The 17,437-nt window shown below is 41.7% G+C and overlaps 1 protein-coding gene across 3 annotated transcripts in view; it reads right to left on the bottom strand.

Moving 5' to 3' along the window:
- Nucleotides 1–17,437, bottom strand: part of TRHDE (thyrotropin releasing hormone degrading enzyme) — a 194,502-nt gene that overhangs the window by 13,752 nt on the left and 163,313 nt on the right. For all 3 annotated transcript variants that reach the window (XM_053405129.1, XM_053405131.1, XM_053405130.1), the window contains 5 exons: nucleotides 13,586–13,719; nucleotides 13,425–13,480; nucleotides 4,639–4,786; nucleotides 1,800–1,897; nucleotides 832–939 (listed from right to left, as the gene is read on the bottom strand). In XM_053405129.1, the coding sequence (XP_053261104.1) occupies nucleotides 832–939; nucleotides 1,800–1,897; nucleotides 4,639–4,786; nucleotides 13,425–13,480; nucleotides 13,586–13,719 (544 nt within the window). The remainder of the gene's footprint in view (nucleotides 1–831; nucleotides 940–1,799; nucleotides 1,898–4,638; nucleotides 4,787–13,424; nucleotides 13,481–13,585; nucleotides 13,720–17,437) is intronic.

The following is a 17,437-nucleotide window of genomic DNA, read 5'->3' as shown; positions in this document are numbered from 1 at the left end:
TGGTGTTCCTCCTCCTGTCACCATTTCTTTCTTGTGCTTCGTAAGTAAGAATACAGATTAAGTGAATCTCTCTCCAGAAGAAACTCTGAAAAGGATAATGTATTTTGAAACACGTTTTGCTTTCAAAGCTGATGCATTGCGAAGGTTAAAGAGGTTAACAAGGCTGATTCTCGAGCACAGGCAAACCTTATGGTAATTCTTTTAATTTTTTAGGCTGAGCCACTAGGCTGTCATAAGTAAGGAGTGTGAGTAATGCACTTCTTCACACATGAAAGGGCTGTAGCAAACATCTTAATTTCCCGAAAGCAATTGCTTCACAGTACAGTACTGGAGATGAATTTCAGAAACTCCATTTTGATTCACAATACACATTTAAACAAATGCATGTATTTAAATAGTTTTGCTAGTTTTCACTTAATGGTAAGTTTCAACGATGTCTAGTGGCTCAGTGAAATGGTACTAAGATTAAATTTGTTGTCTTTCTGGTGTCTACTGAATACCTTTCTCTTCCAACAAGTGTTATAAATAAGACCTTTCTCACTTTTCATCTGCATCTGTATTGGAACTGTTTTAATATGTTTTTATTGTTTTCTTGCTTGTTGTTTGCTGCCCTGGGCACTTTCAGAAGGGTGAGATATAAATTTTAATAACAACAATAACAGCGTTTGCCTCTCTTCCTTGGAATTTGCTTTTCAACTACTGAATTCATTTTAATTTTTAAAAATCATGTCAATCTCTAGGTAAAATGTATTTTTAAAAAGGGAGGGGGGAGTAATTCCAGTAATTCTAACTAAGAGGAAAAGGGGCGATGCATGCTGCAATCCTTTTTACCTGTTTCTGTTGCTGGAAATCCAGTCTGATATTAGGGTTGCAGCCTGCTGGTGGCAGTGCTTGTTACCAAAGCTGCAAGCCAGCATAATGACTTCACGGCGTAACTCCCTGGGTAACCCCAAAGCAGAAACAAAAATTGTGTTAGGGTCATATTAATGAATATGTTCAAGTGCTCAAATGAAAATGCACAATTGCTTACAAGATCTAAACCAGTGGTTCTCCCCCAATGGACCACCTGAAAATTGTTGAAGGTCTTGCTTGTTGTAGCAATTGTAATGCACTGTGCTAGATGTTGTATTGTATTTTTACAATGTTATTTTGTAAAATAATATATAATATATAAAAAGATTTTTATTTTTTTATTTCTTATATGTTATATATTATTGTACTACAACTGAATCCCATAAAATTCAGATTGTAATACAATCAAATGCAATATAAGAAATTAAATATAATTAAACATCTATATGAATAATTAAAAAGGTGGTTGTGCTCCCTCCTGTCTTGAACCACTAATCCACAGATTCGCTGCAGACCACCTAAACAAAGCTCGTGGACCACTGGAGATGCACAGACCACAGTATCCTACAATGGTAAATCAGTTAATAAGCAATGACATTTCTACAAAGCCAGCCAGTTACAAGCATGCATGCCCCTTGGTCTTGGTCCTTCTTCCAAATGCAGCTAGAACTTAAATCATAACTAAGGAGCCGTTTAGTTTTCAGAGCCTAGTAAAAGTAGACACTTTCATAATAGTAAAGCCCACAAATGAAAACAAAAGGCACAATCCTTTGCAATTTTATGTCCCACTGATTCAACAAGAGAGGTGGAAATATACTCAGCCCCCTCTTACGATAATCAGTGGAGCGTGCCCAGAAATAAGCATCAGGTTCATTAAGCCTATGGAGTTTGGTTCACTACAAATGCTCTACAACTGTTAAAAATGGAAAAGAAAAGTGTTACAGTACTCGTGTTGGTAGGAAGCTTGAACAAATGATTTGTCCAAATTATTTGTTGGCCATCCAAGCTTAAGATACATTGAAGCAACTTGTCTTAATATATATTCCTGAAACACAAAAGGGGGAAAAGAACCCTGCATCAGATATTTTCATAGTTAAAAGATAACATGCTCCATTCAGTTCAAAGACAGCTTTTAAAATAGTTTTATTACATGTGACATTTTAAAGATAAGTAGTAGCCTATCTTTTCGGCCATATGTGTCATCAGTGGGGCTCAAAGTATGAGATAATGTCTCTTGTCATATTGAACATGCCCCCCTACCAACCTGCACAGTGAGGCTTTGTGTTTGAGGGCAGGCTGTGTTTGTGTGTGTGTGCAGAAGGTCTGATTTTAAAGTGGGAACCATTCCAGTGACCATCAGTGGAATCCTAGCTTTCAGAGGCTGAGTACAGTGGTACCTTGGTTCTCGAACGTATTCCATTCGGAAAGTCCATTCAACTTCCGAAACATTCGAAAACGAAGGCGCAGTGTCTGATTGGCACATGCGCCCAGGAAACAACAGCCGACAGCCACATCGGACATTCGTCTTCCGAAAAACATTTGAAAACCAGAACACCTACTTCCAGGTTTTCGGCTTTCAAGAGCAGAAATGTTTGAGTACCAAGGCGTTCGAGAACCAAGGTTCCACTGTAGTTCCAAATTGATGCACCCTCAGAGAGAATAATTAGTGCCATATCCACTTTCAAAGCAGAGAGAGAATGATTGCACCCTCAAAAGTGTTTTTACTCTTGGGCCCCCTGGCCACATCATAAAACGCTTTCCCCCAAATTTTAAGGTAGAGTACTGTTGTGCTCATGTCCAGTTTATGGACTACTCTTGGTCACCTGCTGGGCCACTGTGAGAACAGGATGCTGGACTGACTGGGCCATTGGGCTGATCCAGCAGGCACATTTTATGTTCACAAGTTTCTTTCTACACCAACCACAATGAATGGACAGGAAAACCTGGGTCCAAAAATTCTTCCCAGCTCAACTTAAAAATCCTCCTGAAAGAATGGGGTTTAGAAGTGCTTGAAGTCAGCTGGATCATTCCTGGTTTTCTTAAACATGTAATGATGTATGTTTGACACAAGTATGAAAATACTAGCTTCGACAGGCTAGTATTTACCTTGCTAGGCAACTCTTGACTTAAAAAATGCATGTTTGAGTAATGTCCGTCATTAAACATTTACAAGTGACACATTGAGGCCACACACAGAGATGAAATTGATAGGCTTGGCTGTCTTTATATGCACAGATATGGCAAAACCATTACGTAGGCACAGCCAATTGATGTGATAATATTGAATAATGTGAGCTGCATATCAAGATTGGACAATTTAACGATGCCTGTATTTCAATGTCATTTTAGTTGTTGGCACTTTTACAAAGGCAAGCGTAACAAGTTTTTGCTTTTGACCCTTACACAATAGGGACCTTTACTTTTTATGACAAGCTGTAAAGTATGCCTCTGCCATCATAGTCATATTGTAATTTTCTTACTGCCAAATACCCATGTTTAAGTGAAATATAAATTCAATTCAGTTTTAAGAATGTAGTTTACGTTATAGTAGCACAATATGAGTGAATAATTTTTATTTACACAGCAGCTCACTCAGTTGCATAAGGATGGTATATGACAATATACCGTCTTTTGGCAAGTAAGTTATTCTTGTGACAAAAATTAATTTACGAAGTCCGTTGTCAGCTCTCGCATGATACCTTGGGAAGATGCAGAATAAGCCAGCAATGTTTTTGCTATTATTTACTCAAATTGCATTTTTCCCCAGTCAGACTAAATAGGGCGTCAGCAAAAGATACATTTATGATGATTCTTCAGCACAGGGAACAACAGGCTGGCAACTCTGATTTCAGCATTGCATGACAGGGAAGGAAGGGTACACTGCATAGAGGTCAGTGTCCATTGGCAGTCATTAGAAGGATGAAAGAATGGAGGCATCACGCTAGCATGGAGCTGCAATAATTCCTTGCCACTCTCTGCCCCCATACTTGTGTCAATGTAGGTGGCAAAGGACCTTCGGGAAAGGGTGGGGAAAGCTCAAAATGCATGAGCCAAGTTCAAAAAAAATGAAATAAACTTTTATAGGACACACACATTTTCATCTCGTATTTGTTGCTAGCTGGTTTAGGTTTCTAACTGGTCCTGGGCTACATTTAAACCAGACCATATGTTGTTGAGCATTTAATTCATGCAGAATGTGTCTTTTTTCATAGAATCATGTTGAAAGGGACCCTAAGGATCATCTTCTAGTCCAACTCCCTACAATGCAGGAATATACAGCTGTCCAACATGGGAATCAAACTTGCGACCTTGGTGATGTCACCACCACGCTCTCACCAACTGAGCTACCTCAATTTCTATATTTTATTCTATATTGCAAATAGGACTGGGGGAAATCCTTGTCTCTAACACTGAAAAGCAGATGCCAGTCAGTATATACTGAGGTGACTCAGAGTTTCATATGTTCCTAACTTATTAGACGAATCATGATACAACCCCCTTATTTATTTTTCTTTTCTTTTTCAATTCCCTGGAAGACAGTGTGCCCTTCTCTTCAGTACTGGGAATGCATATCTGCTGGTTTTCTTTTGTTTTAAAGGCAAATAGTCCATCCTCCCTCTGCCCAACTATATACACACACATAAAAAGGAACTTGTGGCACAGGGTCTAAAGTGCATTTGGGATGCACCTTGGCTATGCAGAAAGGCCCTAAGCAAGTTACAGGATTTTACTGGGGTGGACAACAATAGTTCAGTGGTCACAAGAAAGAAAGACAAATATATTTACATTGAAGATGTTGTAGTTTTCTGTGCGGTCCAACAATTTATCTAGTGGATAAAGGGCTCGGCTGGCAGCATGCCAAGGCAGAAATTCCTTTTCCTTGGATAAGTATCTGATAATCTCTAGTGGAATGTTCTGAGGCAAATAGCCAGCTCTGTATAATCAAAGAAGTTATTGTGAATCATTAATTGGAAAAAGGTCATGGTGACACTAGAAACTGAGGTAAGCTTTTCCTTGTGCAGATACAAATAAAAAACTATAATCATTTCATTATATTATACAATGAGGTCAATATTCTTTTTTTAAGTTTTCAAGTACAGAGTGTTCTTTAGAAATGAATCTATGCATCATAACATATAATTTAAATGAACTCATGTCTGCAAGGTCAAAAGGATTAAAAAAAAAAGCCTGATGATAGGAACTGAACAGTCACAAACATTTGTTACAGAAAATATTTATAAGGTCATTATGATTAAACAGGAAGAAGCTAACTCCCAAGGTGCCATTTTTCATTATAGTCCCATCTTGCTCCAACATTCTCCCAACAACATTTATTAATTCAACGGAGAAGACATAGGCCACATTCAACCTTTTAATGTTGCCATGATAGTTGATATAATAGTAGCTTGGAATAATTATGAAAGCAACGTGTTTCATATTTATTAGCTATTATTAGTTTGCTAGCAATTCCTATGAAACATGGGGAGATTTAGAAGGCATAATCCCATCAGTCGGTGAAGAAGCATCATGACCGTTTCAGGGGGGGGAAACAATTAAATGAAAATACTACAGAATACTGTAAATTAATTCACAAAAAAAGAAAAAGAGAACCATAACATCATATGAATCCCAAGATTCCTAACTGATTGTCACAAAAATAAATATTTAAATTGCTGAAATCATTATAGGAGCTTTCAATGAGTTAACTAAAGACCACATATCTAATTCTGAAGGGACGATTTGTGAGTTGTGCAGCTGCATTCTGACCTTGGTTTCTTCACTTACATTGAGCGACTGAACTCACAGATAGAGCTCAGTACATTCATTTTCCCCGTAGGGACAAAGCACCAAATGGTAGTGTAATTGCCAAGGGAAAATTATTACTCCATTCTGAATTATTTCCACCATAAATCCAAAACCCGTCCAACAGACTCTGTCACAAAAACAACAGTGTTGCAGTAAAGTGCTGAGAGTCCCACATACAAGTGAGCCATAAATTCATGAGCCCACCATCCACCAGAGCCATCCCGAGATGTGCTTAAATCAAAATTAGAAAACCCAAGCTGGTCACAAACTGGCTGACAGTGTTGAGACAATGGGAATGAGGTGATTTAGGTGCTACCATTCTAAAAGGCACTCTGCATCATCTGCTTCATATGGGATGTACAGAACGTGAGTAGCTTATGGCTGTTCAGATACATCCCCACCTCCACTTACAAAGTGACAACTCCTACTTTTTCTTATGTAAATCTGTAACAAAGATTGTTTTGTGCCTGCACCGTTGTGTCTGTGCATTGTCATGGAACACAAGAAAATGACACGAACACAAAATTCAGTGGAATTTGTTGTTCAGAGATTTTTTTCCTCTTGAAAATAAAGCAAAGGATAAGGCTATTTGGGTACGACATGAAAGGAAAGGTGCTACATTTCACTCTAATGATTCAATGGTTATGCACAGCTCTTTTGTATTACTGTATAGTAGATATAATAGTATGAGTGTTGAGAATGACACAGAATTATGAGTTATTGGCAAATTTTAAGCCCCATATTTTCCTGGTGCTTCTTCTGCTGCTCATCATAGCTACAGGAGCCATGGACAAACAGTATAGGCCTTGGAAGGCAACAGTGAAAAGATGAGATGGCATGGGCAGTGTCCCTGCTGGTGCCTGTGATGGACAGGCCCTGGGTCTGCCTCCAGTGGGAACTGGCAAGTCAATTAGCCAATCAGGAGATAGAGGGTGGAATTTAAGTTGGATGCAGACAATCTGAGAGCGCAGTCAGGGCTTGCCTGAACGTTAAACCTGGGATTAGAGATAGGGACTTTCTATCTGGTTGGGCAGAATGGGGGTGGCAGGAGGTCAGCCAAGGACCCACTAGATCCTAAACAGATTGTGCAGCCAGATAGAAGCCCAATTCAGGCCCCTCTGCTGTGTCAGTCTGGAGCTGATACAGCTAAATTTAAGAAAAATACTCTCCGGCCACTTTCTGATCTGGTTGGTACAAGAGATATGCCTTTGGATGAAGTAGCAGCTCCACTGCTCCATCCAGCCCCGGTGCTCCATGGCCAGGTGTTAGGATGGCTCTCCACAACATTAGAAGAAAAGATGACACTGACATAATTCATCAGTGTTTAGCAATGATGGAACCATATTTTACTGACAAGGTTCAGCCTTGGTACATTTATTTTAAACATGTTTATATCACCCTTCGTGGAAACTGATTCCTGGATGGATCACACAATGAAGAATATCAAAAGACTATAACCACACAATTAAATAAAGTATCAGGCCAACATAACTATTAGCAGTATCTAAAATCAATCGATTTATTACTGCCTTTGGCAATTCATAGGAAATACCGTATTTTTCGCACCATAGGACGCACTTTTCCCCCTCCAAAAATGAAGGGGAAATGTGTGTGCGTCCTATGGTGCGAATGCAGGCTTTCGCTGAAGCCTGGAGAGTGAGAGGGGTCGGTGCGCACAGACCCCCCACGCTCTCCAGGCTTCGCACACCTCTCTGCAAGCAGCGGGAGCCCAGCGCTGGGCTCCCGCTGCTTGCGGAGAGTTGCCTGCATGCTCAGGCCTGCGCGCGCTGAGCTCAGCGCGCCCAGGCTTCGCGGACCTCTCCGCAAACAGCGGGAGCGGTCCCGCTGCTTGCGGAGAGTTGCCAGCATGCGGAAGCCTGCGCGCGCTGAGCTCAGCGTGCCCAGGCTTCGCGGATCTCTCCGCAAGCAGCGGGAGCGGTCCCGCTGCTTGCGGAGAGTTGCCTGCATGCTCAGGCCTGCGCGCGCTGAGCTCAGCGCGCCCAGGCTTCGCGGACCTCTCCGCAAACAGCGGGTGCGGTCCCGCTGCTTGCGGAGAGTTGCCAGCATGCGGAAGCCTGCGCGCGCTGAGCTCAGCGCGCCCAGGCTTCGCGGACCTCTCCGCAAACAGCGGGAGCGGTCCCGCTGCTTGCGGAGAGTTGCCAGCATGCGGAAGCCTGCGCGCGCTGAGCTCAGCGCGCCCAGGCTTCGCGGATCTCTCCGCAAGCAGCGGGAGCGGTCCCGCTGCTTGCGGAGACTTGCCTGCATGCGGAAGCCTGCGCGCGCTGACATCAGCGCGCCCAGGCTTCGCGGACCTCTCCGCAAACAGCGGGAGCGGTCCCGCTGCTTGCGGAGAGTTGCTAGCATGCCGAAGCCTGCGCGCGCTGAGATCAGCGCGCCCAGGCTTCGCGGACCTCTCCGCAAACAGCGGGAGCGGTCCCGCTGCTTGCGGAGAGTTGCCAGCATGCGGAAGCCTGCGCGCGCTGAGCTCAGCATGCCCAGGCTTCGCGGATCTCTCCGCAAGCAGCGGGAGCGGTCCCGCTGCTTGCGGAGAGTTGCCAGCATGCGGAAGCCTGCGCGCGCTGAGCTCAGCGCGCCCAGGCTTCGCGGACCTCTCCGCAAACAGCGGGAGCGGTCCCGCTGCTTGCGGAGAGTTGCCAGCATGCGGAAGCCTGCGCGCGCTGAGCTCAGCGCGCCCAGGCTTCGCGGACCTCTCCGCAAACAGCGGGAGCGGTCCCGCTGCTTGCGGAGAGTTGCCAGCATGCGGAAGCCTGCGCGCGCTGAGCTCAGCGCGCCCAGGCTTCGCGGATCTCTCCGCAAGCAGCGGGAGCGGTCCTGCTGCTTGCGGACACTTGCCTGCATGCCGAAGCCTGCGCGCGCTGAGATCAGTGCGCCCAGGCTTCGCGGACCTCTCCGCAAACAGCGGGAGCGGTCCCGCTGCTTGCGGAGAGTTGCCAGCATGCGGAAGCCTGCGCGCGCTGAGCTCAGCGCGCCCAGGCTTCGCGGATCTCTCCGCAAGCAGCGGGAGCGGTCCCGCTGCTTGCGGAGACTTGCCTGCATGCCGAAGCCTGCGCGCGCTGACATCAGCGCGCCCAGGCTTCGCGGACCTCTCCGCAAACAGCGGGAGCGGTCCCGCTGCTTGCGGAGAGTTGCTAGCATGCCGAAGCCTGCGCGCGCTGAGATCAGCGCGCCCAGGCTTCGCGGACCTCTCCGCAAACAGCGGGAGCGGTCCCGCTGCTTGCGGAGAGTTGCCAGCATGCGGAAGCCTGCGCGCGCTGAGCTCAGCGCGCCCAGGCTTCGCGGATCTCTCCGCAAGCAGCGGGAGCGGTCCCGCTGCTTGCGGAGACTTGCCTGCATGCCGAAGCCTGCGCGAGCTGAGATCAGCGCGCCCAGGCTTCGCGGACCTCTCCGCAAGCAGTGGGAGCGCTCCCACGCCTTGCAGAGAGCTGCCTGTTTGGGGGCTGGGGTTGGGGGAAGCTTCCCCCGCCCCAGCCCCGCGCCTGGGGGGGAAATAATTTTTCCCCTTTATTTCCCCCCCAAAAAACTGGGTGCGCCCTATGGTCCGGTGCGCCCTATGGTGCGAAAAATACGGTAATTGGAGATTTTTTAAAACCCATAGACTGTGTTGGAACATGTGAAAAGTATTAAAGTCAATGCCTAACTAAGTTGTGAATCACACATTAGATTGCTATGGATCATACTAGTGCATAACAGAATTCAGAAAGCTATTGAAAGAAAAAGCTGCTCTCCTCAAAGTAATTAGTTCGCAGTAATCACACTCAATTAAATTGTTCACCATTGAGGGCTGTGGTCTTGATTTTCAAACTTTAATGTAGAGGCAATAATGAAGGTTAAATACAAGATAAACAAAATGTTCATTTACACAGAAACCGTATTATTCCTTGTGAATGCATTAAGAGAACATTATCAACAACTCTGCATGTGAGAGCTGATATTTGGGAAGGTTTTGGATGTGTTTTACTGGCTTTGGTGGAAACCTTGAATGTTCTCGCAGTCTATTGCTCTAATTTCTGATGCTTAAATTGGTCTGAAAACCCTGACTTTTCTGGTCATTAGTTTGAACAGGGGTTTAAACAACATCATTAGGGGATAATATGGATCCAATTACCTTGAATATGCTTGAAGACTTTGGATGTTGTAATGAATTAAATTTGGCTCTCTGGGGAAGGATTAGTGTGATAAAGATGACTACAAATTCACACTTTAATTTTGCTACACAGATGCTCCCAACAGACAATTCAGGGAACTATCATTTCCAAAACACGGAGAGCATTTAAGGGGTTGTATGTTTCTTTCATATAAATGAAGGCATAACATTTAGCTACTGTAATCAATGAGCCTATGTGAACCAGAGGAAGAATGTGTTGCACTCTGTATCTTAGAGGTCAGTTTTCAAGTCCAAAATTATCAGTGGACTAGACAAGTGCTTATAATTAAGCTGAAGTTACCCACCAGTGAAGTCCAAAATAAAATAATAACAGCCACTTACTACAAAGTATTGCTGTGAAAATAAAGAAGGATATATCAATAGGCTTATGACTTACAAGCTTTTGCTCCTTACAATAGAACATTATTAAAATGTTTAGTTCAAAATTCATTCAGTGAAATGAATATAAATAAAGATCACTTAGGTGTAACCTTCTGCACCGAAGTACAATAACAGAGGCTTTGTATGCATTGTTAGGTAAGAGAATACCTTATGAAGCAAGTAAGCCAGCTTTCCCATTCCTTTCAATCAATATTGTCACATTGTGAGTAATATAATCTAACAAGCATTCCCAGTTCCTCAAATTCCCACACTTTCCCACACGTCTTTCCAAGGCCTTTATAGATTTCCAAGCAGGCGAAATGAAGGTCAATCTAGATGAGGCTTTTGGAGATCTGTGATTGGATCTCCTAAGGGGCAGGCGTGCATGTGTGTTTTAAGTTAAAAGCAGTTTCTGGCAGAGACTGGATAGGAGCTGTGTTCCTGGGAGAAAGGTAACACTTTCCCTTATATTATTTCCCCCATTTTAATCCCTTTCTCCCTACCCAGAAGCTGCTATTTGTCCATGAGGAAATCATACAAGTATCATGTGTATAAGTCAAAACTGACAGTACAAAGTCAGTTTTTGACTTATAAAGCCATAAATAAATCACTTACAACCTTTTTCATATGCCTCATTGTGACCCATACGATGCAAGTCTCTTAAGAATGACATCCTTACATCAATTTCAAAGAAAGGGCACTTAAAGAAAGAGCCCTGTGGCTTACTAATCACGAAACTCTATTAAGGTTTGGAAAAACCTCAAGCCTTTTCAGGAAACAGTTTAAGAATTCTTAATTTGGGGCTGGCATTTCCTGTTCTTGGTCAACTTGTTCCTACACTTCACAACTTTTATTACAGTGCAAAATAGAAAAGTAAGCAAATTAACATTAACTGATGTTATAATAAAATATATTCATTGCTTTGACAAGTGAAACAGAACACAGCAACACTATAGCCTCCTTCAGACATTACAACTATGAGTGAAATAAATACTTCTACATGCATTAGAGCCCCAATAACACATGGGTAGCCCTGTTGTATCATAGCATACACTACTGCAGTCATTGTCTGTAAGTTGGAAGCAACCAGAATAGTGATGGTAGGCAGAGCTAGTGTATCCTTCCCCTATTCTCCTCATATGTTCACCCTAACTTTAGTGTCAGAAGAGGGCTAAAATTATAACTTCTGAAGACAGAAGACACATGCTTTAAAACCAGTGTTTTGGGGTTGTACTTAGCCAGATAAGGGTGAAAAATATATGCTTTAGTGCTCATCCAGACTTCCTTTACCACTGCATTTCTAGACATAGGTCTGTGCTTTAAAGTTCTGTGTCCAAGTGTTATCTTTTCTCCCTGGCACATTCCTTGCAAAAACATGCTCTTTACCACTGGAAACCATTCCACAGGAAACCCAAATTGTCGTTTGTTCCAATTCACCATTAAAGAGTGGGTTGACACGGAACAGGAAATTGTGGGGCAAAAGGTAAGTGTGGGTGAGCCCTTAATCCAGAAAAGACGGGGGTGATGGTTCCAAAACAGAGTGTTCTAGGATATGTGAACATAACTGTAACCAGTGAGAGATCTCTAGCACCACAGGAACCTTTAGGGAACCTGAAGATGCTACCGAAAACAGTATTGCTACTGGGAAAATGATAAAAATACATACAATTCACTTCCTTTTTCATATACATACACACACACACACACACGTAAGGAATACACGGCATGTGTGTGATCATCAAATACTCTATCATATAAAGTACTGACCATCATTCACATTTAATTAGCATTTATTGAAAGGTCTACATTACCTTAACTATATCACACACATAACTCCCATTCAAAAGTCCCTCATCTATTGTCAACAGACAATAAAGAACTCTGTATTGTGGCATGCAATAGCACTGAGAATATAGTACCTGTAGCCCACAGAGTCATATATGGCACTCTCATTCCTCCTGAAGTATACAAAACTCACTCTGCTGAATTTTTACAAGTGCTACAGTAAGAATTCCCCTTTCCTCCTCCTTGTGGCTGCCTGACAAAGTCTCCAACTAAGGAATGCTTGACTACTTCATTTGTATTGGAGCTCTTGAAACACCACAACCAGTGCTGGAATTGCATCCATGATTGAGGTGGTCCTTGGGACTTCTGAGACTTCCTTGGAGACAGCTCAGAAGCTGAGAACAGTGGAGAATGCACAACCTAGAACCTGACAGGAGTGGGGAGGCAGCAATATTGCTATAGTTGTATTGGCTACCAATTTGGTCATGAGACAATTCATCCTGTTTTATAAAAACATTTAGGACCTACCTCAGAATTTCTTCATACTGAGAAATCAGTATGTGTCAAGAAAAATAATGATCTCTGCAGTAGCAAGCTAAATGTGGCACTACTCTCTTTTTTTGCCAAATTTTGAATGAACCATTAATTTATGCAACCCATTTTGGATGTAGACAATAAATATACATATTATCATTCATACACACACCCCACAATTTTAGTAATATAACAGTATTAGAATATATACAAAACTGAATCAAGCTTATGAACACGTGATAAAATGTATATATAAATAGTAAATAAGATTATGAATATGAAATGTTTATTTAAATAATTACTTTCCATACTTAATATTGTATATATTACATCAGCATATAATCGAACTCTGTTCCAGCTATTTACGGCTGTTTTTACGTATTCTATGAATGACTTCCATCTATTTACTACCCTTTTATACATGCCTTGCTTTCTTCTCATTATTCTTGAGGATTGTTTCTGCACTGGATAACCAAGTATCATAAAGCAGAGCAAGAAATATGTATGTCAGAGCAGGGAGGGGAAATCTGAAGCTCAGAGATTTTTATCATCAGAAATTATATATTGCACAAATATCATTTGGGAACAAAAAGTCGTTCATTAGTGAAATGGGAACACATTATTAATCTCCAATGTATTAAACTGACTTTAAAGGGAAATTAATCAAGCATCTATACACAGAAATACCCTGAGGCTTTTATCGATCAGGAATGAGGAAAGTGCAGCTGATGGTGTTTGTGCTTCGTCTCATGGAAAGACAGAAAATTGAAGAAAGCTGGCTGGGATTTGAAACACGTTTTAAAAGATAGGTTCAACCTTAAAGCACGCCTAGGCTAACCAGGCAAATATAGGAGTATTACAGGGAGGTGTATTAGAATAGATTATCTACAGAAAAACATACCTGGCTAAATTGAATGCATCATCGATCAAACCCGCACGATTACTGACAGAGATTACCTGTGAGGGTAAAGGAGAAAAATTGAACACGTCAGGATAACACAAAAACTGCAGGGATTTCAGAAATCACAAAAATATTCAGGCAATATGATGAAATGGGCTTACCTTATGGTTCCTCATCAGTTGGTCAATTAATAATCTCCAATTTTTAATGTCATAGTTAACCCTAAAATAGCCAGTTTGATTGATGTTCCCCAGCAGCCAGTTTCCCTCATTAAGGGAAGCAATCCTGTGATGCTCTGCAAAGAAAACACAGAGAGGGAGGGAAGGAGGGAGGAACTTAAAATTACGGGTTCAAAAAGTTTTAACATTTTATATTGTACCTAGAATATAATTTACCAGCTTCTTTCAGCACAGTAAAATGTTTTAATTTGAACAGGCTACTTTAATTTCTCTCATAAAACACTGTAAATGAAAAATTCCACTCTTTCAAGAGGACAGTTATTGATATTAATATCCAGATAGATATGGTTTGGGCTGACTATAAAAATGCTTTTCTAAATTTGCAGTGGAAATATAGAATGCATTTAGTATATTTTTTCCCCTAGAAAAGTCTGGTTATCATGGATGCTACTAACAAAAACGGAAGCCCAAATGCTAGTTCTCTCTAGACAACAAGATTTTAATAAACTCCAAACCAGGTAGCTGGCTTTAATTCGGCTTAGGACAAAATTCCTACATTCATCTCTGATGTGATAAATATGTTACAAGATAAAGCTCTACCTCATCAGTTTCATGTGGTGAATATTATTTTATAAATGCACCCTCAAATGGTGACAGCTAGTATTTATCACATCAGGAAGCTTGTTAGTTCTCAGTGTCTACCACTGAGGCGGCAAAGACCAACTGTTGTCACGACAGAGCTCATTCATGAAGAATGTTCACCACATGAAACTGATGGAGGAAAATTATATCATGAGGACTTAATTGCATCCGAAGTGAATAAAGGAATTGAACCATAGTCACTAAATCGGCTGGACAATGCTTGCTTAATTCTAAATATCTGATTCGTGGACCAAAGTGAGGCTGGAATGCAAGGGAGAGGGAGCCTTTATGACATATGGATTGCAAACAAGATGCAGTTCCACTCTGAGTTGATTTGTTGCACAAATTAACCTCACCCACACTATATGCAGCCCAAGTATGAAGTCAGGCATAGGCAAACTCGGCCCTCCAGATGTTTTGGGACTACAACTCCCATCATCCCTAGCTAACAGGACCAGTGGTCAGGGATGATGGGAATTGTAGTCTCAAAACATCTGGAGGGCTGAGTTTGCCTATGACTGTATAAAGTGATAGAAGAACCATCAGGCCAAAGGCCCATTTAGTGCAAAATCCTGTTCTCACAGTGGCCAACCAAATGTTTATGGGAAGCCTGTGAGCAGGACCTCAACACAACAGCACTCCTCATTCCTGTAGTTTCCAGAAAATGGTATTCAGAAGCATACTGCATCTAACCATGGAGACAGAACATAGCCGTCATGGCTGGCAGCCACTGAAAGCCTATCCTCCATGAATTTGTCTAATCCTCCCTTAAAGCTATCCAAGTTGGTGACAATCACTACACCTTAAACTATGTGCTTATATGAATGAAAACTTTCTTTTGTCTGTCCTGAATCTTCCAACATTCAGTTTCACTGGATAGCCATGGGCTCCAATACTATGAGATGAAGAAAAACAAATCTATATTTGCTTTTCCCACAGCATGCAGATTCCTATATACCTCTATGATGTCCCCCTTTTTTTTCTAAACTAAAAGTCCCATCTTTACCTCATGGGGAAGTTATTCGAGCCCTTTGATCATTCTGGTTGTGCATTTCTCAACCTTTCCCAGTTCTACAATATGCTTTTTCAGCTCAGGCAATCAGAACCGTACACAGTATTCCAAGTATGGCTATACCATAGATTTATGTAATGGAGTTATGATATTGAAAGTTTTCTTTTCAGTCCCCACTCCTAATTATTTATAGAATGAAATTTGCATTTTTTTCACAGCTGTTGCACACTGCTTTATCCAAATATTCATTGAGCTATTCCCAAAGTCTCTTTGGGGCATGCCCTTTGCCTTAGTGAGAGAGTGAAAAACAATCATACTACACATGGACTAATAAAGATGGTCAACACCATGATTTTATCCCTGCTTTATTCAAATTTCTACTGCAGCTTCACAATTTACCTTTCAGTATTCTTTCACCCATGTTTAACTCAAACTTATGCTGTTGCTTAAAACCAACACTTTGCCCCTTTTAGTGGGGAAATTTACTGACAGAGAATTTCCCTTACCCCCCCATCATTTACTACACATGAGTTTCCTCCTTTTTCATTTCTTTGTGCCCCCCCCCTGTTTCATGTACCCTTTAGAACCTTTAGAAAAGGCCATTGAAAACAGTTTGATGCTGGACTAGTAGTAAAAATATAGTATATATAGAGATATAAAAGTGCAGATTCATTTATTAATTTGCTTTGTCAGTGCCCCCAGCTTTCTATGCATGTGTTTTCTATTGTTAAGTGTTTTCAAAATTCAGTGAACATTTTACACACATTAACTGATTTGCTTTTGGAACTTTTAAGAAACCTACAAAAGGTTTTTAAAAATCTAAAAAGTCACCGTAATGTTAACAGAATCCAGTCAGAGCCTGGAGCAGCTCCAGGCCAGGTTTGATGGAAAAGACCAGGAGCCAATGTTACAGTCCAGACAAGGAGCACGTGAACAAATTAACTTTTATTTTCATCCGGACCTATTCCTGCATTTTAACAAAGTCCTGAAACAGCACTCGACTCAGCAGACCTAGAACCCCTTCTCAGCCACCCCAGAAGCCCAGACATTTTCTTTCCCCAGAGTTCTACTTAGTTTTAACTTAAATGGATAGCAACATATCAACTAAGGCAGGCTGTAAATTGACATAATTAAGGCAGGATAAGATTATGCACACCTAGGTCTTGAGGCTGTTGAAGTGGGCCTAATGTGTGCTCCAGTTTGTTCTAAATAAAATGGTTTGGTCACCACCCTTTATGTAAAGACTACATCTTCATCGTTCTGCACTCAGTCATAAGAACATAGAATTGTAGAGTTGGAAGGAACCTTGAGGGTCATCTAGTCCCCCCCTGCAATGCTGGAATCTTTTGCCCAATGTCAAACCCACAACTCTGAGATTAAGTGTCTCATACTCTACCAAATGAACTATCCCAATTATCTCCCCATACCAAACTATCTACAACATTCAGTACTCTTACACAATAAATTATTCCAGGTCAAATCAATCTGCAATCATTATTTCCAGCATCATCTATATCAACAAGTTGCCAGATTCACAGGATACGAAAATAAACACATGTCCCAGCATGCCTTTCTATAAAGTTACTCCCTCTTCTTTTTTAGCATAATTAATTACCGTATTTTTTGCACCATAACACTCACTTTTTTCCTCCTAAAAAGTAAGGGGAAATGTCTGTGCGTGTTATGGAGGGAATGCCTACGGGTGGCATGCCTACGGATTTTCCTCCTCTAAAAACTACGTGCGTGTTATGGTCGGGTGCGTGTTATAGAGCGAAAAATACGGTATCCTATTTAGCCCATCAAGCTTTTAATGAGTGGTAACTGCTTCAGGATTGGAAAACACTTCTTTTTTTTAAGTAATCTTAATGATCCTCTTTCCCTTCAAAGACCCCCACTAAAAATGATGTAACACACACACACACACACACACACACACACACACACACTAACTATTGTCTGGGGGTGCTCACCTACACAAATAGGCACTTCAGTAAAATTTAAATTCAGTAAATCAAATAAAAATAGGCAAACAGCTAACTGGGGAAGACAAACAGTGTCTTGGAACTTAGTTTAAAAGTACAAAATGTCTGTGAGAAGGGAAAGCATGTGTTGTTTTAAAAAAATTTTGGGGGGTGGGATTATTTTTAAAAAAATGCTTGACATTCTGCAAGATCCAATTC

This window comes from Podarcis raffonei, chromosome 10 (genome assembly GCF_027172205.1).
Source record: "Podarcis raffonei isolate rPodRaf1 chromosome 10, rPodRaf1.pri, whole genome shotgun sequence".
NCBI classification, from domain to species: domain Eukaryota; kingdom Metazoa; phylum Chordata; class Lepidosauria; order Squamata; family Lacertidae; genus Podarcis; species Podarcis raffonei.
The sequence above is the reverse complement of the archived record's forward strand: the minus strand, read 5'-3'. Positions and strand labels throughout refer to the sequence as shown.